Source organism: Engraulis encrasicolus, chromosome 4, assembly GCF_034702125.1.
Source record: "Engraulis encrasicolus isolate BLACKSEA-1 chromosome 4, IST_EnEncr_1.0, whole genome shotgun sequence".
NCBI classification, from domain to species: domain Eukaryota; kingdom Metazoa; phylum Chordata; class Actinopteri; order Clupeiformes; family Engraulidae; genus Engraulis; species Engraulis encrasicolus.
In genome coordinates, this window is record NC_085860.1 from 26,218,562 (window position 1) to 26,240,825 (window position 22,264).

The 22,264-nt window shown below is 42.4% G+C and overlaps 1 protein-coding gene across 1 annotated transcript; it reads right to left on the reverse strand.

The window, feature by feature from the left end:
- Window positions 1-4,966: 4,966 nt before the first annotated feature.
- iqub (IQ motif and ubiquitin domain containing) lies at window positions 4,967-17,017 on the reverse strand. Its single transcript, XM_063197001.1, has 12 exons — window positions 16,505-17,017; window positions 16,198-16,332; window positions 15,903-16,070; window positions 15,442-15,617; window positions 14,920-15,075; window positions 14,356-14,566; window positions 12,257-12,432; window positions 11,755-11,925; window positions 10,332-10,508; window positions 9,593-9,841; window positions 6,736-6,921; window positions 4,967-5,465 (listed from the first exon to the last, which is right to left on the reverse strand). Exons 1-12 carry the CDS (start codon window positions 16,839-16,841, stop codon window positions 5,301-5,303), a joined length of 2,307 nt encoding a protein of 768 aa, XP_063053071.1. The 5' UTR covers window positions 16,842-17,017; the 3' UTR covers window positions 4,967-5,300.
- Between the last annotated feature and the right edge of the window lie 5,247 nt (window positions 17,018-22,264).

Sequence of the window (22,264 nt, forward strand, 5' to 3'; positions counted from 1 at the left end):
TATTAATAAATCACACACTTTGCTGCTGCTTTTTGTATGTTATACACATGTATTGCTTGAATAGTTCTATTAACTGGATCGGCTATCAGTGTATAATGAAATAAATTAAATTCCTATCTAATCAGAACGGCCCACCATAAATACATGAACTGTATTTACCACATTTACAACATTTTTCCCTTCTGGAACAGTTTGCCCTCGAAACTTTTATCAGACACGAATCCACACACACACATGACCTTGTTTGTAAACAAAATGTTTATGGTGCTGAGGTGAAAGGTCACGAGTGTAAGTGGTCACACAAGGGATTCCTAATGGCGGGAGAGGCCTGTATACTGTACATACAGCACAGTAAGAGCCGAGCGTTGTCTTCAAGCTCACTTGTTAGCATCAATACAATACAATATACAATACAGTACTGTATTTATATAGCGCCATGTCACAACTATGAAGTTGGCTCAAACCACTTTCAAAATACACATACAGTACATACACACTCTCACATCAACACTCCAGCTCTGGAGACTGCCTTGCGCACCGCCAATTGTATGTGGTTCATGTGAGAAACAGCACGCACGCACGCACGCACGCACGCACGCACGCACGCACGCACGCACGCACGCACGCACGCACACAAATAATATTCCTACAAAATGATTACTCTGGAAGTGTTCCTAACATAGCCTAATTTCATAATATCAAGACCTAGCCTACTAGCGCAGGAAGAGTGTATAAAGTGTAATTCTACTTATCTGAAAGGTGTTGTCAAATCTTAACACTGCAAGAAAGGGTTATTGTATGAGTCAGCAATAGGAAGTCAGCAAAAAGACATAGTGTTGTCTGGTGTTGACTGGTGTTGTCACTTTTTTCCCCCATGATGAAATGTTCTGAAGATTCAAAGAAACTTGTTGCTTCTTAAAAGACGATCCTTGATTAAACATTACAAGAACTAGGCACCACTCTCAAGGAAAAATCAATAACATCTTTCCAACATGCACTGAAACCCTGTGGCAAGGGGAAAAAACTTACAGTACTTCCCCAAGGAAGTGATGTGGAGTAATAATCACAGTTGGTTTAAGCACTTTTCTTGTTTCCTGTAAAATTTTCTGTAAAACTTTAAAAGATAACATTTACAAGAAATACCACATGTTAAAAATGTTATGTTCCACATTTAATGTCACACCTCAAACCTGGCCCTACAGCTCGACGGTCCCTTCGAAGACCTTGGCACGCCACTATGTCCTGATAATAATTTTTATAATTATTACACATTTACAACACTAATAATACACTATGAACCCCTGTTACACAAGAACAAAGCCATTGTAAACATTGCTCGGCTTTTGAAGATGTTCTTCATTGAGTTGTTGTTATGCTCAAGGCACTAGAAGGAAAGGCTTTTCAGTGACATTAAAAGAGATGTGCTTATATAAAACACGGTCACCATATAGGTCAGGGGTGGGGAACCTCTTTCATTCAAAGGGCCACTTCAAATTGCTCCAAGGGCCTTAATCGTCCTCCAAGGGCCGTACTATGAACACAAACCAGGAATTTCCCCTGCACTCTAGACTAAGCAGCCACCTTTACAACAGCCCCCACCTTCTCTAGGTCCCTTTGATTGTATTGCAAATGGAATGTATAAGATTCCTTTACAAAATATGTCATATTTCATGTGAAGCTGCACAACATCAAAATTATGCAGGGGGCCAGATAAAAAGGCTTCAAGGGCCGCAAATGGCCCTCGAGACATAGGTTCCTCACGCCTGATATAGGTTAACTTAACTTTCGGTGCATTTCTCGAAACCATAGTTGCTACCTATGTTAGCTACTTTGTTGTTTTCTATGCAGTTTCCCATTGGCAACTACCCAAGTTTCTAACTGGCTAACAACTACACTTTCGAGCAATGCACCCCAGGTTTGCAATTAAACCACCTTCTTGGAACACCCCCCAGGGCATTCCTTTTATCACTGTGTTTATTTAGGAGCACAGAGAGCACTGACGATGGCAGAAATCCAAAAACATCTGCTCTGAGAAAAATAAAAACTTGTCCTTAATGTCTTATTCAGTGTGCGAACCCTGAACAGTTATTTTTGGGTTGATGCACCTGCCTACTTCTCTAAACATCCAGAGCACAACAATATCCTTGCTTCCTTTATTTAGGAATCTCCAATGATGGCCAATCAGATACCACCTCCCACCTGCAGTCAGCAGAGATACATTAAAAGCACAGGGACACAAATGAGATAAAGTTTTGTGTCACAAAATTATCTGTGTTTTCCAAGCACATGACTGACTGCTCAGGAAGAGTTTACTGTAATTAAGTGATTAAGTTTTTTAACCCCTTAGCGCAGCACTATGGCTCTCTGTAATGTCATGGCAATGTTGTTATGATGTAGATAAGCATTTTCAGCAAGTGAATGGGGTTGCCGGCAACCCCTGCTGCAGTAAGAGGCTACATTTAGTGTATGTTTTAACTAATTACGCAAATGTGTGTTATGGAAATGTTATTCCATAACTAAGCTGCACTTTGGAGTCAACTATGTTGTGTTAAAAAATGAAAGTGACTTGACTTGATAAACCGCCTGAAAGAGAAACCTACCAGTACATGGCTTGTTTTGCTAGCTGAATGTCGCGTTGGATAAACAATGTCTGCTAAATATAATGTAACGTGTAATGTACCGTATTGCATGGGTCCCTTCTGTTTGAATGTTGACAACTTGCTGTCAGTTCATAGAACCAGGTGGGCCTCTCACAAGACAATCGCAGGAGTTATTCTGTGACACCTACTGTACAACGTGCTGCAAGAGGACGTATTGTCTAGCATTATATAGCACTTTTTCTTTTGTACACTTTTTATTTGTGTGTGTGTTGTGTGTTGTGTGTGTGTGTGTGTGTGTGTGTGTGTGTGTGTGTGTGTGTGTGTGTGTATGTGTGTGTGTGTGTGTGTGTGTGTGTGTGTGTGTGTGTGTGTGTGTGTGTGTGTGTGTGTGTGTGTGTGAGAGAGAGAGTAATATACCTGCCTTGGGCTGAGTGTATGTAAAAGTGTGCTATATATGGTTAATATATGTGTTATGTGTAATGATGTGTAATGTCGTCTGTATTTATGTATGTTACTTGATACCTTAATTTCCCCCTAGCATCAATAAATGCTACTCTACTCTACTCTACTCTACTCTACTCTACATTATCCAATATGTAGCAGAAGTTTTATGCAAAGCGTAAGAAAGGCTCAACTACACAAACACCTCCGGCAACCTTTAAATCATCATGTCTATATAAAAAAAGAGATACGTAGGTGAGAATGGGTTTGAGACTATAAAACATTTATTTTCTGTTATTTCATATAACAATCTCTGAGAAAAAAATATATCAGAACCCCTGATATGATGCAATTAAGGGCCAGGTTTCTTGTATAGTATGAGTATATTTTTGGATTTACATTTTTATGTTTCACATTTCAAGTTGTTTTTACACAGCTTGCAGACAAAAAAAATCTCTTCTACCTCAACATTAATCAGCATGGAATGTGGTGTTTACTTAATGATACCAAACAAATAACATGTAGGCTACTTGGCGTAATGTAAGTGACTTAAAAACAAACCACCTCTAGTAGGGATGGTGACACTGACAGGTGTACCGGTAGTTACGTAGCTATGACCTTAGAAACACAGCCACACTGCCATGTGACTAGCCTGTAACCACAGACATCAATACATATCTATAGTTGTAACACCTCAGAAACAAATGACCTCAGGTCTCAGCTTGGTGACTCATTCACCTAGTTGCCTTTTTCCTTCTGGAGTGCTGTCATTGAAAAAAATTAACTACCATAGTACTACACCACTATGACACCGTAAGTACACAGGGCCTTTAGTAATTACAACTTGATAATTGCCATTCTGATAACAGCATTTATAACAAAGGCATCCAATGATTCATTGGGGAAAAAAAGTTCATTGGATTTCTGAAAAACTGGAAAGCCAAAAAAAGATATCAAGTGTTACTGGACAGTGACACTAGTATTACATAAGGGATAATGTATTGAATATTTCCCTTCAGGACCAAACAAAACCCCTCCGCCTTCGGTGTCAGGGAACTATTTTCCTTTAGTCATGTGAGGACAATACATTATCCCGCTTATTATATGGCCTCAATCAACATTAGAAAGCACAAATAGTTAAACAGTAGTTAGTTTATAATAATGGCTTTATTGTAATTTCATAGCTTGTGCTAAGAGAAATAGTTTATGGAACGCTTGTAATTCAAAATTCATAACAGGCTCATTTTCTAAGGAAACTCTCCCCTAACCCCTCCCTTGAGTGTGTGGTCTCATTTCAGTGGATATAAAAAATATAAAAGGCTAATAATAAAAGATGTCACAACTGTGGTGGACAGTGACAGTTGCTTTGTTGAAACTGCATCAATCGGGCGTCTGGGTTGCTGACATGAATCTTGATATCATTAAGAGCCTTTGACATTATTAGTTTCATCAGGATGAGACAAAACTGTTGGAATGAATCCCCTGAATAGTTGCCTGCGAACATCGTGGAAGCCCATTCAAAGTGACTGCATAGCCCTCACAACATTCTTTTTTCCTTAAAGCACCACCTTACACTGTACATGTGCCCAAGACAAGCCGTGCACTCCCAACCCGAACTTCTACATGTGTATAATCACTAAAAATTATTTAAGAGATGAATTACAATGATTTCTGCTTGAGACATTTAGAAATACCTTTAATACCTTTACATGGGGACCAAAACATGTTTTTATTTGGTTTTGATTTTGCCTGATTATAATGTTCGCAAACAGAATTTTGTTCACAACCTCAAAATGCCATGCACCCCCTGAAATCCTTGGCCCTCTACCCTTAGGAGAAACATACTGAAGCTGTTCGCATTTGTTTCTCAACGACAAAAATCAAGACCATTCTAAGAGGTAACACAAGCAGCTACAAATAAAAAATAAGCAGATAAATAGTTTAATTTTCTCATAAAAAGTGTCTTTTGAAGTTAAATAAGAAAAACCAGACCAACAAAGTAGGAGCAGAAAATGTTGCCATGACACTATCAAAATAACAATATACTGGACAACTTTTTGAACAATGTTGCCAGGTGAGGCAACTACAGCACGTAAGGTTTTAATAACTGTATGTTATATGTATGCACTTTGGCAAAAAAAAAATCCATAATCTTGAGTTTTCATTATCATCATCCAAGCCATCATGTTGCGGCCCACCAACATTGCTCCAAAAGTTGCCCAGTTCCCCTACTGTATGTCATGGCCCTGTGAAGCTCCTTCACTTGGAGACTGCGATGGGCCTGGCAACCAGCAGCTTGTTGTTGGCGGTGACCTTGGAGTGGACATCATGCAGGTACTCAGCCATCACGGGGATCTGGGAGAAGTACTTACGAGCCAGCGTGTGTCTGTGTTTCACGATACGCATGAAAACAACGCCGTAAGCCTGCGGAAAAACAAGCAACAATCTTTCTTGTGAAATCTTTTTAGCATAACAATGACATGGTGTAGGCGTTGCGTAGAAAATGTAGGGCACCTTTCCTTTTTAACGTTTACAAAAGGGTGTGAAAAAAAAAATTGTGCAAAAGGGTGTGCAAAAAAATAATGGGTGCACTTTCAAAGCATCTTGCAATGTCATGCAGCATGTCTCAACCAAAAATGAAGCTAACAAACATCTTGTTTGTTGCCAAGAACGTTAGTAGTTTTTTGTAGATTAGATTAATTTTCATTGTCTTACATATGTAAGTACAACACGGCAAAGCACTGCTGCATTTATCTTGCCAATCCAAAGAGTTTAGCTTTAGCTTACTGACAGTATTAGGAAACCTGGACTACGAAGCTACAATCCAGTGCCACACATTACAAATGACTTGGACCTATCCTATTCAACCAGGGTTAACATTTTATAATAACGTCTACTAATGAAGCATTAATATCACTTTGTAAATATTGAACAAATTATGAACCAAACGTTAACAAATGTTTGTAAATGACTAGGACATGTTATGTTAATATTTTATATTTATCAAACATTTACAATGAATGAATTTACATTTGTATGAATAAAAAAGGTTTGTAAAATCTTGAGCATTTGTTTATGTTTTGTTCATCATTGGTTAATTATTTACTAAGTTTATATAAGCAGATATTATTATAGTGTTACCCAACCAGGTGATTGCCTAATTGGACAGGTAAAACCAGGTAAGATGGAATATGTAGCACTGGATTGTAGCTTCCAAATTCAAGTTGCCCATCACAACTTAAAGGAGAACTTCTGCCAATTTCAATATGCTGTTGTATTGCTCACGCTACCCTTGACTTGTCAGTACCCGGTGATGCTGCATTTTTTGGCTAAGCCCTCTCCGAGATCTGAGCTATTCTAATGGGTGCAGACTATTTGTTTACATTAAAAACCTTCTTAACATGGGCCTACTCTAAATTATATCCCAAAAGGTATCGCTGTTTGCTAGTTGCCTGCTGATGTTGCATAACCTTTTGTATGTCATTGAGAATAAATCAAGATTTTTTTTTTATGTAAACAAACTCTGCCCCCATTACAATGACCAGGATCTCGGAAAAGGCTGAAAAAAAAAAAAAATCTCAGGCACTGACATGTCCTGGGTAGTGTGAGCATTACAACAGCATGTGGGAATTGGCAGAAGTTATCCTTTAAGCTTGCAGTACTTGTTGTACTTAGCTGAGCATGCCGTATGTACCTTATCAATGTTGTCCACCTTGTGATGTGCGGTGGCCTCGTCCTTGGTCAGCAGGATGCAGTTCCAGGGGCTCCACTCCCACTGCTGGTCCCATCGCACCAGCACCAGGTCGTGCAGGTTGTCCCAGGCGCTGAGCGCTGACTGGGCCCCCCACACCACGTCAACCAGGTAGCGCAGGTCCTGCTCCTGGTGCAGCAAACCAAAAAATTACATGATGGGGGTGCTGTGTTTTTTTTTCCTATGGGATCACAGGTTCGTCTCCAGTCTGGGTCATTTACCAATCCTCCCCCATCTCTCTCTCTCCCACTAGTGTCCAGCCTCTATCTTCAGTGTTCTGTCCAAATAATGGCTACAAATCTGGAGACGTCTTTTTGATGAGATGACACAGAGATCAGAAGAGACCAGACGAGAAATCTTCAGGTTCCAAAACAAGTTCAGTTGCTTAGAAGTAAAGAATGACGATTGACCACAGACGTCTTGTAAACACACTTAAGATATATATGTTGCGGCCGGTAACCCATATCAGTGAGTTCAAGTTATATTGCTCTGAACTTCTAGCACATTAGTGGGGCCTAATAAACCTTGGCAACATTAGGTAATAAACTCCTGAGGCATTACGCAATAAACTCTGAAGGAGAACACATTATGTAAGATAGGGCTGGGTCTTTTTTTATTGTTTTCATCCTATGGATCCACCCAGCATTACAGCATAATGAAATGGCATATTTTAAAGGGCAAATGTGAAGATTTTCCTTCAGACTTCTTCAAACTTCACAGCTCCCGTAAGTTTATCATACCAGGATGAATTAAGAACTAGAGATTCACAACGTTTACATGATGTGTTTAATTCAAAATGAACAATTTCAAATTAAATAGTTCTGTCGAGTTTACTTTGATCTTTCCTTTAATTCCGAATTAACAGGTGTTTACATAACGTTTTCAAAGCGGAATTAAGCTTGATTCAGAATTAAATGGAGTTAATTGAATGTCTCATGTAAACGTAGCCATTCTGCAACGTCAGTGTCCGATTTGCATAACATAATTATAGGTGGCATATGAATGTGGAGGTTTGATCCACCTTTACGTACTGCAATTTAAAAAAAAAAAAAGAAAAAGGATTATGAATGGCCATCATTACATTACATTACATTACAGGTACATTACACTTAGCTGACGCTTTTGTCCAAAGCGACTTACAGTTACTTACAGCGTAGCCTATTGGTTACAGTCCCTGGAGCAATCTGGGGTTACATGACTTGCCCTAGAGCACTTCAGCCATGGCTGGAGATGTAAGGTGAGGTAAGGGTGGGATTTGATCCTGCAACCCTCTGATCTTAAAACTACATTTCTAACCTGTTACATAAGACTGCCATACAGGTAGCAGTGTTGTTCTAATGTACAGTAGTTGAGTTTTATCAGGAAACAGTTAGTGGGATCGCTAGTCCTATCAGCACCAAATGATTACATCAGGAAAAATCACATGTGCGTTATGAGAATGGAGCACCTGTTCTGAGCTTACCTGAGGCAGGTAGGGAATCTTGGCATCGGTGTTGTGCTTGAGGTTTAAGATACTGAATCTCCAACAAAATTCCTCTAATAAATTCCTAATTTTACACATAAAAAGCCCCATTCCCTGACTTTCCCTGTGGGAACCCTGCAACATGGAACACACAGTCTTGGGTGAGCAGGGTGTCAGACTTGTAGCCCAAAGGTTGCCAGTTCAACTCCTGACTCGCCAGGTTGGTGTGGGGGGGTAATTAACGAGCATTATTATATGGTTGTGACGTCATCTGTCGAATGCTCCATTCATTTCAACGGGGCTCCCCAACGTTCGGACGTCTGTTATTTTTCGATAACGGACGGGTTGGTCTATAACAGACCGCTGTCAATGGCAACAAGACTTTTCACTGCTAAAGCGACTTTTCAACAAGACTCTAATCAGCTGCTGTGATGGACAGCACCCGTTGTCCTGGCTACCGCTGTCAATGGCAACAAGACGTTCACTGCTAAAGCCACTGGCTTGTATACAAGTCGTCAGTGGCTAAAGCGAATGTTTCATATCTCTCCGCAGGGGGTCCGGTCTTTTGTCACTCTAATCAGCTGCTGTGATAGACAACACCTGTTGTCCTGGCTACCTAGCTGTTGCCTAGCGGTGTTCCAGAACGGCACTGTTTTGTTTTGCGCAGCAACAATCTTAACATTAAATAGGTCTAAAGAAATGTCCCCGCCATGTGTGAATCATTTAAGTATATCCATATAATAAGCGGGTTAACTTTCGGCGAGTCGGTCGCTTTGTGGAATAGCAGCACTTCAGAGAGAACAAGACCCCTCCGCTCCGCGTCGGGGTCTAAAGATTCTCTCTGTCGTGCTGCTATTCCACGGTAGCGACCTTCTCGCCGAACGTTAACCCTTACGTGCTCTCCCCCATCCTGCTCCATGACAGAGGTACTCCTGAGCAGGATACCACCCTGCCATACTGTTCCCTTGAGGCGCTCTTTCAGGCTGCAACCCTTGCATGGGAAAGGCATAAAATGCTATTCCTTTGTGTACTGTAGAGCAGTGTTTCCCAACCTTTTTTATCCTGCGTACCCCCTCAGCAATTTTGTCACATGATGAGTACCCCTCTCACTCATGCTCTATATCTGTTCCTCTATCTATCCCAATGTGACTACAATCTATATATTTGTTATTATTACATTTTTCCAACTTCCAAATACCCCCTGAGGTTTCTACGCGTACCCCTAGTGGTACGCGTACCCCTAGTGGTACACGTACCCCTGGTTGGGAAATATTGCTGTAGAGTGCTATGTCACAATAACCATGGGACTTTCCAAGGTGGCCTTTCAGCTGGGCTTACCTGCAACAGGTAGGGGATCTTGGCGTCGGGGTTGTGTTGGCTCTCGGCCTTGCGCAGGCGGCGCAGCAGGCTCTTGTAGTGCAGCAGGTCCTCGCGGCGCCGCGCCTCATTGTCCAGCTCGCGGCAGCGCCGGCAGTTACCCACGGCGAGCGCGTTGGCCGTGAGCGTGAAGCTGGTGGACGGCAGGTAGACGTTGCAACTGCGGCACAGGTAGATGTTGTTCTTCAGCTCGGACGGGTCCTGAGGGATCTGTTTGTTTGGGAGACATTTCGGGTCAATGGCAGGGTGGCGCAACCACAGCTAACGTCACTATTGTACGACGTCAATATCTATCTCATTATTCAAGAAACCTCTGTCTGTATCTCTGCTATGTGCGCCTGTGGCACGCACAACTCCCGCAGCACGGCACCAAACGATCTCAAATTTGAAAGGTGACTTTGCAGTGGTATGGCGGGTTGCAGTGCAACGTTTCACGCCGTTTGAACATAAAATACTGAAGATATTAGTTGAGCGAATGTTCACTCACGGCATTCTGCCATGTGTCGCCATGGAATCAACAGCGCACCAAATTGTTGAAGTCCATCGCTAGCAGCTGACATCACAACCAGCCTGATAGCGGAACCAACATTCCATTTTCAGCAGTAAAGCAAAACAGACGCAAATCAGCTACACACACCTACTTAACACACATTGCATAGGCTTGCTTGTGTAATACATACTGAGCCCAAAATGAACGGACCTTAAGCAGCTTGGTGACTTGCGGGTTGAAGGCGGGGGTCTTGATGAACTGGAGAAAGAGGGTGGCGATGCGCTTCCTCAGGCCCTCCAGGTTGGTCTCCTTCACCCCCCGCACCAGCAGGTCCACCTCCCTGTCCACTAGCTCTGCCATGTCCCTGCTCAGCTTACAGTCATGCTCCTGAATAACAAAACACACGCACTTTCAGTCAAACAAATGGTCCCTGGACCCAAATATAATAAATATAGTAAGTACCGCCAGAAACTTTTTTGTTTTTGTTTGCTAGAGGGCTTTTAAACAAACTTGGAACTACTCAACTACTTGGAACTACTCAAACAAGTAGTCTTTCAAATTTGTTTAAAAGCCCTCTAGCAAACAAACAAAAAAGTTCTGTCAAAAAAACAACTTCAGTCAAAACAGTAAAGTAATACAGGCCACACTATTCAAAAGAAATGGACCAAACAAATGAGTAGAGTTCAGTGATTTTCCCCATGTTATTTTACTATGCACAGTAATCAGCAGGCGATATGGAAAGCAAAATATATTGTGTTGTAGATCAGTGTTTCCCAACCAGGGGTACGTGTACCACTAGGGATACGCGAGCACACCTCAGGGGGTACTTGGAAAAATGTAATAATAACAAATATATGGAGTGTAGTCACATTCGGATATAGGAACAGATATAGAGCATGAGTGAAGGGGTACTCATCATGTGACAAAATTGCTTAGGGGGTACGCAGGACAAAAAAGGTTGGGAAACACTGTTGTAGATAACGAAAACCAAGTGAGGTTTTTCTAGTACCTGCACAGAAGTGGAGTTATACATTTACACATGGCTTCTATACCTGTATGTAAACGCGAAACATTCCCACAAAATTGTCACCACATGCCAGATTCCTCCACTATGTGATGCATTTACTCCCCATATACTCCCACATATGAAATGTTTTGCATTTTGCCATTGAGGCCACAATCACAGCGCGACCGCAGCCTAAAGCATGACATTCCAACCGTATCTAGTATATATATCTAACTTTATTTCATGTGGGGAGGTAATTTCAATCTCACCTCTGATTCATTACCTGATAAAGGTGAATTGAAGCTGGAGCACACTACAGCTTAGTTTTTAAGACTTTATTTTGTGCACACACCCGATTAACGTTTCGGTGTTGCTAGAAGACTCTGAAGAAGGTGTAGCAACACCGAAACGTTAGTCGGGTGTGTTCACAAAATAAAGTCTTGAAAACTAAGCTGCAGTGTGCTCCAGCCTCTCCTTTCCAGTGATGTCTGTCCCACTGTGATGCACCTACGTACAAGCTGAGTGAGGGATGATGCGTAGAGTCCCAATTCTACAAAGATTAATTGAACTTTGAGGCCATCTTAATTTAAACAAAAAACCCTCTTCATTAAATACTGGTTCCATTACCAAGACTGTCTTCTTGAGTGTGTGCAGCACGTCCAGCCTCTCCTCCTGGGTGAGGTAGTGTACGGTGATGCTGGTGTACAGGTCTCTCAGCTCCTTGGCCCGTATGGTGAATTGGGTGTCCATCTCCGTCATCTTCCCATCGAACGCCCTCCATTTTCTGGGAGATGCACACTGAAAGTAAACCCAAAACCAAGACCCAGCGAGAAAGGATTGATCAGCATTATTGCCAGGACCGAAGGGATGGAGCATTCTAGAATTTTGAACGTTTTTTTTTCCTTCCATGATCCATATCAGGGTTTTTTTACTAGTTCTTTGCACAAGTCATTAAATCGTTATTACTGCTAGGACTGAAGACATGGATCACAAAAAAGATACAAAAAGATTACATTTGAAAAATCATGCAGTGAAAAAAAAAATCGTGGGGTGCATCAAACCGTAAGTCAAAAGTCGTAATAAGAACCGAATCGTGACTTGAGTGTATCGTTACAGCCCTAGTCCAGACCTTATCCAGGAAGGCTTGCACGGCCTTGGCGTGTCCCTTGTCTCCGGCGACGATGCGGTGTCTCCCGATGGAGGCAATGAGCTGGGTCTCCTCCTCCAGGAGGCTGCAGAGGGCCGCCTTCCTCTCCGCGCCGCTCAGCGTGCCGTCGATACGCTCCAGCTCCTCACGACGCCACTCTGACACATGCAGGCACACACACACGCACAAACATGCACGCGCGCACGCACAAACATGCACACACACACACACACACACACACACGCACACACACACGCACACACACACGCACACACACACACACACACACACACACACGCACACACACACAAACACACACACACACACACACAAACAATTTAGGGCTGGTCAATGGATTGATTGCAAACCATGATGGTGGAATGAGGTACATTTTTGGGGGGCTTTTCTTGTCTTTATCAGATAGGACAGTATGAGAGGAAACAGGAAAGGAGCGGGAAAGAGACACGGGAAATGACCTCGAGTCAGAATCAAACCTGGGTCTCTGGCGTAATGGTATGGCGTCTTATCCCACTGAGCCACGGTGCGCAGGCTTCCGAAGTTCCAAAAGGTAATTCTGAAGGGTAATTACGTTGATCAGTTTTGGGAACAACAGCTACTGAAATTGCAAGCCATGCAGCTATTCTACGCTGGTGCAGAATGATGGATGAAAGCAGTACTGCCAGCAGTGGAAGGTATGCTGAGCATATCTGAGGGAGTTAGTTATTCTGCAAAGCTGATAGCTGACCATAGAAATGGTTTCACAATGTCAACTGGGACGTGTGTGTGGCAATGTTTGGTTAGGACCAAAACCACACTAGGCAAAGGAAGCTGCTACGTGAGACTTTCTGAATATTCGACGGAAAAATCAACAACAAAAAAACCTTCACGAGACGTGGTCAATTGTACAAGCACAATTGCCATATCGACTGTAGGTTAAAGAACAATTGCCATATCGACTGTAGGTTAAAGCACAATTGCCATATCGACTGTAGGTTCATGGGTCTGCTGTGATCCGAGTTTATTATTCAGGGTTGAATATGCGCCTTCTTTTACAGTATTCACACCCATATAAAAAATCATAATAATGCCCATAAAGTCATGGATGTTCCAGATATGGCATTGCTCAAGAATAAAGTTGTCACTTGGCAAAAAAAAAACCCCTCAATATGTCAACAACCCAATCGACCCTGTTCCTTCATTAAGTTCTTTTACATTACATTACATTACATTTAGCAGATGCTTTTGACCAAAGCGAGTTACAAGGAGGACATTCAAGCAAGTACAGCGTAAGGGATCAGTGCAGAGCACATCAGTATACAAGTAATGTAGAACAGATAGAGAGCAGTAAAGTAGTGGACACACACACATACACAGACACACACTAGAGGATGACATTTTTCAGGAATTCCCGTGGGTCCCGCGTGTCCTGCGGGATTCCCGCGGGATGGGAGTCAAAATTTTAAAGATGAACGGGAGCGGGCAGGAGCGGGAATAAAGATGAATGGGAGCGGGCAGGAGCGGGAATAAAAATGAATGAGAGCGGGAATGCTTGCTTATTTTTTCATTAAAAAAGCCTATGAAACGGGAGTGGGATTGATTTTGAGTGGGAGTGGGCAGGATTGGGAGACATTCTTTTCAGGACGGGACGGGATGGAATTTGTTTCTTTTACTCCACTCCGGGACGGGACAGGATGGGATTTTTTTTTCTGGGACCGGGATGGGACGGGAGTGAAAATCCACTCCCGTGTCATGCTCTAACACAGTGTTTCCCAACCTTTTTTGTCCCGCGTACCCCCTAAGCAATTTTGTCATATGATGAGTACCCCCTCACTCATGCTCTATATTGTTTCCTCCATCCCAATGTGACTACACTTCATATATTTTTATTATTACATTTTCCAAGTACCCCCTGAGGTGTACTCGCGTACCCCTAGTGGTACACGTACCCCTGGTTGGGAAACACTGCTCTAACACACACACACACACACACACACACACACACACACACACACACACACACACACACACACACACATACACAGACACACACACACACACACACACAGAGTAAAACCTCTTACTCTCTAGCACGTTGTAGAGGAGAGCGAAGTCCTCCTTGTTCTGGGGGTTCATCCTGCGGTGGTGTTCTGCTCGGATGTAGTCCTCCTTCTCCTGCCTCTTGCGCTGCTCCTCCTGCTCCAGCCACAGGCGGCACATCTCCTTGTCACTCCGCAGCATGCTGGTCAGACGCTTGGCCTGCCAACTCCGGAAGTGCGTCTGCAGAGTGAGCACCTGGGAAAGCAAGAAAACAAAACAACGTACTGTCACCTTGGGGTTTTTTGGGGTTTCTTTGGGGGGGGGAAGCTTTTGTGCTTTATTTGAGACAGGACAGTGATAGAGGGACAGGAATCGAGTGCAAAAACAGCCACGCAAACTACAAAAACACAAGCAGCAAAAACTCAGAACACAATAAAATTTCTGTGATGCACAAAAAAATGTGAATATAATGGTTGAATATATACAGATGGGCCTTATCGAAAATAGCTTGTTGTAATAGATAATAGATTAACTAACATACTGAAATGCATATTCAAACATCTCTTTTTATAAAACTTTTGTTTTAATCACAAATAAAGAATACATACAGCTTTGAGTCTGGTGCTTAGGTATTCGTCTGCGGTGAGGTATCGGCGGGGGCTGATGAGCTTGTCCTCCTTGCTGGAGACGTAGCAGCCTGTCTTGGTCATCTGGGTGGAGGTGTTGTAGGTGCACTGCTGGGCCTGGGACTTAGTCTCCACCGTCTACAGCAGCAAAGAGAAGAAAGCACACAAGCACACAGTATAATGAAGAGGAATACTGTATGCACCTGCTGAGAGAGTTGGAAATCATGGTCTGTTGCGTTACAAATAGCCTGAAAATAGCCGAAATTGCGGCTTGTTAATCACTCAAAAACAGCCGAAATTGTGGCTTATTAATCAACTGCTAAAAAAAACTAGTATAGTTAAACTAAAAATATGAGGTTTAGACATCCTTTTCAAGCGTACTTTAGATGTGTGGTTTTAATCAATGGTTTCACACACACACGCACACACACGCATATTTATAGGTAAATCCGTACAAATTCTCCCTGTTATTAACCCTGTACAATTTGAACTAAAGTACTGTACCTGTGTGTCGCGGCTGAAGGTCTCCACTCCTTTCCCCGCTTTGGTCTTGGCCATGGTCTGCACGGCGGCGTGGTGGAACTCAGCGTTGGTCATGGTGTGGCGGTAGCCGCCCAGGTAAGCTTTCTTCCTGGTGGCCCTCTCGATCTCCACCACCACGTCCTGATAGGTGTTGTCTTCTGCATACAAGAGAGGAATTAAATGGGGTTCATTCGTGCAGGGACATGAATGGTTAAGGAGATGAGCTTTACAGTAGATCAGAGTGTTGCATGTTCGTATCTCACCCTCCCACTCCCTACCACACTCCATGGTTTAAGTGGAAAAAATACAGGATAGAGGATGTAAAAAATACATAGGGATGGGATTTGTAACCAATGTGAATAAACATCACCGTAATGCATTTTCAAAGACAACAAATCTCATGTTTGAAGAAAAGCACACTCAAAAGCGTGGTTTCTCCGCACCTGTCTGGACTCGGACAGTGATGACGTCGGACATGGTGTACTGCTGCTGGGGCTTCACCAGGCGGATGGGGTGTCTCTCAGGGTCAGAGGAGGTCATCTCCAGCTGGACAGTGCCATGGGGCTGAACCCCCAGGTCAATAAGAGTCTGGTCATCCCGCACTATTGTCCCTATACATATTATAGACACCTCTTGAGAGATAATTCTTTGCAACCAAACGTACAGGCCTGCCTTCAGTTGAGGAATTGTACCTAGATTACAAAATGACCAAATAACCAAAATAGACCAAAAGCTTACCATCAAGGGATAGGCGTATGATTTCTTTGGGGATTTTCAGTTCATTGGCAAAGTGCTCTTTCAGTTCCCTGGCAGTGACACCAATGGTGAAGGCAATGGTCATCATATGTCCTTCAGGCATTAGCTTAACCTTAACTGCAAAAAGAGAGAACATTATTGTACAACATTGTTTTTAATGTTGTGGCCAAATGTGTGAACTTATTTCAAAGTCTTTTGACCTGTGAAAATGTCAACTTAATTTTCTGCAGTTTTGTCAGCAACCTGGCCTAAAAGCAGTGGTTATATTTTATTTGAAAAGTCCACTCACCACTGGCCGTGGAGTTTACCACAACAGAACGGTCGCTGACCTGAGTCTGGTTAGAAGGACTTCCCCCCCTTTGCTCGACATCTGCATTATCCTGACTCTGGTCAGAAGGGTGTCCTTCCCTTTCCTCGACATCATACATAATCTCGCCTGAGGTCAAAAAGGTTGGACCAGTTTCTGTTGCCATCCCCTCCGCCACAGTTTGTGGACGGGTTTCAGATTGTACCTCTTCTACGGCATTATTATTTTCACTCATTACCAAATCCAATTGGCCATGCTCGTCTGGGACAGGATCAGTCACTTCAGGTGCGTCAGGCGACCCACCTGCGTGTTCGGACATCGCTAGGAAAGTGCTGGTCTTTAACTGACAGTGAATCGACAAAATCAATTAATGGACATTAACGATTATATATACATTTGATCCGTAAAAGCCATTTTTCACCCACGTTTGACTATGATTACCAGACTAACTACGCAGCAAAGAACATGTTTTCAAAGTGAACGCCGTATGTTTCATGTTTCCTTGGTAACTAGCACGTGACTGCTTTCTGGGCAGCACCAAAGAACGTATGGGTATATCCTGTCGGTACCTTACCTGTCGCTTCTACCTTATCTGTCGCTCTTGTCACCTGATTGGCTGAAATGAACGATCCATGATTTAGAGGCTGTCCGGGTTATCGCCTGTTCATAAACAATCGTATTTTAAGGTTTCCTGGTAGACTCTTCGTTTTTATTGAAAAACAAAGCACCGTGAAGTAAAACATTAACAATCAAAATCACGTGGCATTTATTAACAATCAAAAACGCGTCGCATTTATCGATCTTGATGCACTGAAATGAATGTCGACACAGGCTTATTATACCTACTGATTTACTGCTAAGCTAATGAATCACGTTGTGTAACAACTAACTATACGTTAAGTTACATTGGCTGCGAAATATTTTACATATGTAATATACTATTTTACATATATAATCTATCTATACTATTTCCACGATGACCTTGATCCCCACAGATACCCCGAAAAACGCTAAAATGCGATCATCAACTAAATGTTGACTATGACAGACAAAGCAAGCAATACACTGGATTAGGCCTACATTTACTTGCTTTTCGTTTTTACCTGCAATTATAATAGCTGTTCCCTATAACTAAACAACGGTAAAATTGGTGCAAGCTTGCAAGAGGTTGAATGTATATTAATTTGCTACAAAGATTAGGCCTATAAAAGAAGACAATTTGTTCCCCTCTGTAGGCCTACTATCTAGAGTGAAATAAAAGGGATACCAGTAGTTTCTCACCTTTATTTTGAATTCCCATATAGCCTACATGCCATTCTAAATAGCCTAACCTGAAAGTAATGTACAATTCATAAAATAAATGAAATATAAAATCCCAGAAATGAAGAGGTGTTGAATCACATATGATTTTATTATTTTATTCATTTATATTGCACTTAGCTGACGCTTTCATTTATTCAAAGAGAATTACAACCATTGTTTTTCAGTCCCTGGAGCAATGTGGGGTTAGGTGCCTTGCTCAAGGGCACTTCAGCCATGGATGGAGGTGTAGGGAGAGGTCGGGGTGGAATTTGAACTGTCAACCCCTAGATTGAAAGACCAACTCTCTCACCACTAAGCCACGGCTGCTCCATTTTGCTACAAAGATTTAGGCTAAGAAAAATATCGTTTTTTGTTTAGTCATCTAGGGTCAAATAAAGAGACACCAGTGGTTTACTTCTGACTTTATATATGGCAGGTAACTTTTGGCTGACTTACTGTATGGGACGGCACATGGTCTTTATTTGGGCCAAATAGGCCTACTGTATGCCAATGTAAAAGTACACTTTCCATACATTTGCCAATAAATGCATCTTTGAAATGCTATAACATCCCATATCAGCCAAAAAGTTAATCATAATTTACATAGTTACTCATAAATTGAACAGAATAACTATGCAGTTGTTATTTATTTAGTAAGTTGCCATTTCCACGTAGCAGGATCATTTTACATGTGGATATTTTGTTTTTTGATATGGCTACGTGGAGATAGAAGGCCAATACCAATGCTTTTTCAGAAATAGTACAATATGTGGAAGCGGCTTCTAAATTCATCCTCACTGTTGTCCTAGTTTTCTAGGCTCATTGGTGGTGTTATTGTGCATAGGCATGGTGTGATGTGACGGTGGAAAAAGGAATGGATTGGGGGGGAATCAGTTTATTTTCTCGTTGAGGACCCAGTGGCATCAGAGGGGTTGAAGTACAGGGGTAGTAATGTCAGCATCTGAAACAGCACAGAAACAAGAGAAAAACAGTACATAACATTTTAAAAAAAAACAGCGACACTGCATAGCAACCATAGACACACAGCTGCACATGTATTATATTCCTACAGCAGTGGTGGGGAACCTATGTCTCAACGGACTCCAAGTTTCACCAGGCCCCCGACATAATTTCAATGTTATGCAGCTTCACATGAAATAAAACACTTTTTGTAAATTAATCTTAGAAATGACATTTGCAATATAATTAAGTTATATTCAGGTGACAAAGAGAAGGTGGGGTCTGTTTTGAAGCAGGCTGCCCAAACTTTTGAACGGTAGTGTATATGTATTCAATGCAATACACGTTTGTTACTTGCTCTTAAAGGGCCAAATGGTTAGCGTAATCCAATGCCCTTTTAAGTGCAGGTGTTTAATCTTGCACTGTGGTTTGGGCTGACAATTCCTATAGGGAGGCACTGCAGACCCAAACCTGGTGCGACACACACACACACACACACACACACACACACCACCGGTACTCACGAGAAAAAAAAACAGGCAGTTCTGCGAGGTCTTTCCCTGGATCCATGTAGGCCCTCCAGACAGAAATTCCAAAGCATGCACTGCCCGTCTACCGAACCCTGGCCTGCAATCAAACACACACACACACACCACACAATACCGGTACTCACGGGAAAAAGAAAAAAAAAACAGGCAGTTCTGCGAGGTCTTTCCCTGGATCCATGTAGGCCCTCCAGACAGAAATTCCAAAGCATGCACTGCCCGTCTACCGAACCCTGGCCTGCAATCAAACACACACACACACACACCACACAATACCGGTACTCACGGGAAAAAGAAAAAAAAAACAGGCAGTTCTGCGAGGTCTTTCCCTGGATCCATGTAGGCCCTCCAGACAGAAATTCCAAAGCATGCACTGCCCGTCTACCGAACCCTGGCCTGCAATCAAACACACACACACACACACCACACAATACCGGTACTCACGGGAAAAAGAAAAAAAAACAGGCAGTTCTGCGAGGTCTTTCCCTGGATCCATGTAGGCCCTCCAGACAGAAATTCCAAAGCATGCACTGCCCGTCTACCGAACCCTGGCCTGCAATCAAACACACACACACACACACACACACACACACACACACCTACGGTACTCACGGAAGAAAAAAAAACAAACCTCTCTAACCCTGCAATCGAGTGCACGCATTCACACATAGATTAATTTCCGAGTCCCTACAGTGCGCGAGAAACAGGTCCATGTCATCTAGCTCATCGAATCTAAACGAAAAATGCAACAAAAATGGAGCATTAGGTGCTTTACACCTTCCATCTTCATATATGTCGGATCCATTACAGATGTTACTCACAAAAATGAAGGTTGCATTGCGATACCATTTATTGTTGTCACAGCATGATTAGTACATTGCATAGTGGTCTATTAACTAAATTAAGATCTACAGAGTTACAGTGATGGATGGAGTACAGGTGCATAATATCGAAAAAAAAAACTATCACGGCATGGCCCTTACGCAAATACTTGCATGCATTTAAGCACGTGGCTTCGGAGAGTAATAGCCAACTACGGTAAGACCGTCTGGGCACAAGTGGCAGCCAAAGCCAGAACACATGGGCAATGTGCAAATTCACATCGCCATACAGACTTCACATGGTTAAAAGAACGAATTTTGTTTACCTGACACTACATCCATCGCTGTTTCCCCACCGCATGCATGACCAATTTAACACCGCATGCATGACCAATTTAAACTCAAAGGCTGTCCGAAAGGCTACGATGATAAGACTGGTACACCACCACTACCACCTGAATATATATAGCGCCTGTTATTCGCAGTGGCTCACGGGACAGGTTCCTTCCGCAAAACATTTTTTTTTTAAATATAAAACCTGTGGTTACACATACTGAATAGCACTGAAGTGCCCAGATGGGGGAGACAGAGAGACGAAGCAAGACAGTCAATTTAAATCAATATTTATTCAGTACGCCATAAACAGGCGTTCACACACAGACCTCGTGTGTCTCTCAAAACAAAAAGAAAATGGTCCATATCTGCGAAATGGGTGAAACGAAATAAAAAAATGTCTCTAAGGTCCTCCTCATCCTCTCCCAGGGTGGAGACAACGGCCCTCTGTGCCTCTGGGGCAAGGCGAAAAAATTCTGGTGTCCCCACCAGCCCCACCATCTTCTTCATGTTCTGACACAGCCACTCCAGCGCCGGCTTCAGATCGCGGACGAGGGCAGCCTCCTCTCCCTCCACCTCCACCACCGACATTTCCATGTACATCTAGTAAAATGAAAAGTCAAACTCTACATTAGGCTTTGTAAGAATAGACTACCTGTCACTTAAAACTGGGCTTGTAAAAGTCAGTCAAATTGAGGAAGTTACATCGTGAATTTGTTGATTTGACCGACACAACATCTTTTTATTCATTTATTTGTCTTGTATTCAAAGGGCAGTCTTGCGACATGTGCTACCCATGAACTAATTTGACAGATGAGTAGCTTTGATATGACAAATAGCGCTGTTCAGGAATTATGTTCCCTCAAAAGAAGATGCGTTTTTTTCTCCTCAGAAAGAAGCGTCATCTTCAGATCTGACGGACACGGTTTAAAACAATCCCACAAATTCAATAAACGTAAGCGTCTTTCTCACAATAAACGTAAGCGTCTTTCTCACAACAACTCAAAATAACTGATGATTATGTAAATGACTCCGTACACTACACATACATAGACAAGCTGGCAGGTATCTTAATGCCGGTAAGTTAATGCTAGCATGTACCCATTAAATGAACGTGAATGACTACAAACTTTAGAAATATACTTTTTAGATGTACCGTTACATACAAGGTTAGTCTATGACGTTAAATAGTTTTCTTACATACATATGTGTGTGTGTGTGTGTGTGTATAGGCTATCATATCCCAGTTACGTACCTTATTTCTGCAGGTAATCTATCCTCCTCAATGAATGAATGAATGAATGAATGAAAAAATCCTGTCAGGGAGCGGAGCAGTTAACCGCAGCCTTTTGTTTACAGTTGTTACCAGGGCAACGCAGCTAGGACCCCAAAGCGACAGATAAGGTAGAAGCGACAGGTAAGGTACCGACATATCCTATACCCTCGGTTCTCTGAGGGAGATTAGTGAGACCAAAGAAAATGGAATCTTGTACAAGAACCACCACTAGCTGGTGTGGCCAGGAGTGGCACTGCAGCTATGTTATCACAGCCAAGTAAATAATGAATGGGTGCCAATGGGGCTGTACCCTTCTCATAGAACTATCTGCCCGTGTGATTTTTTCCCTGGAAACAATGGAGTCGCGTTCGATAGATATGAGTAAGTGAAAGCATTTGCCGACACGTTTGCATCTTGTCAAGTGTTACATTCGTGAAAATGACCCTTATTTCAACTATAGCAATGACATAACACGTGACAATCGACTTTACGGCACTACGCCATT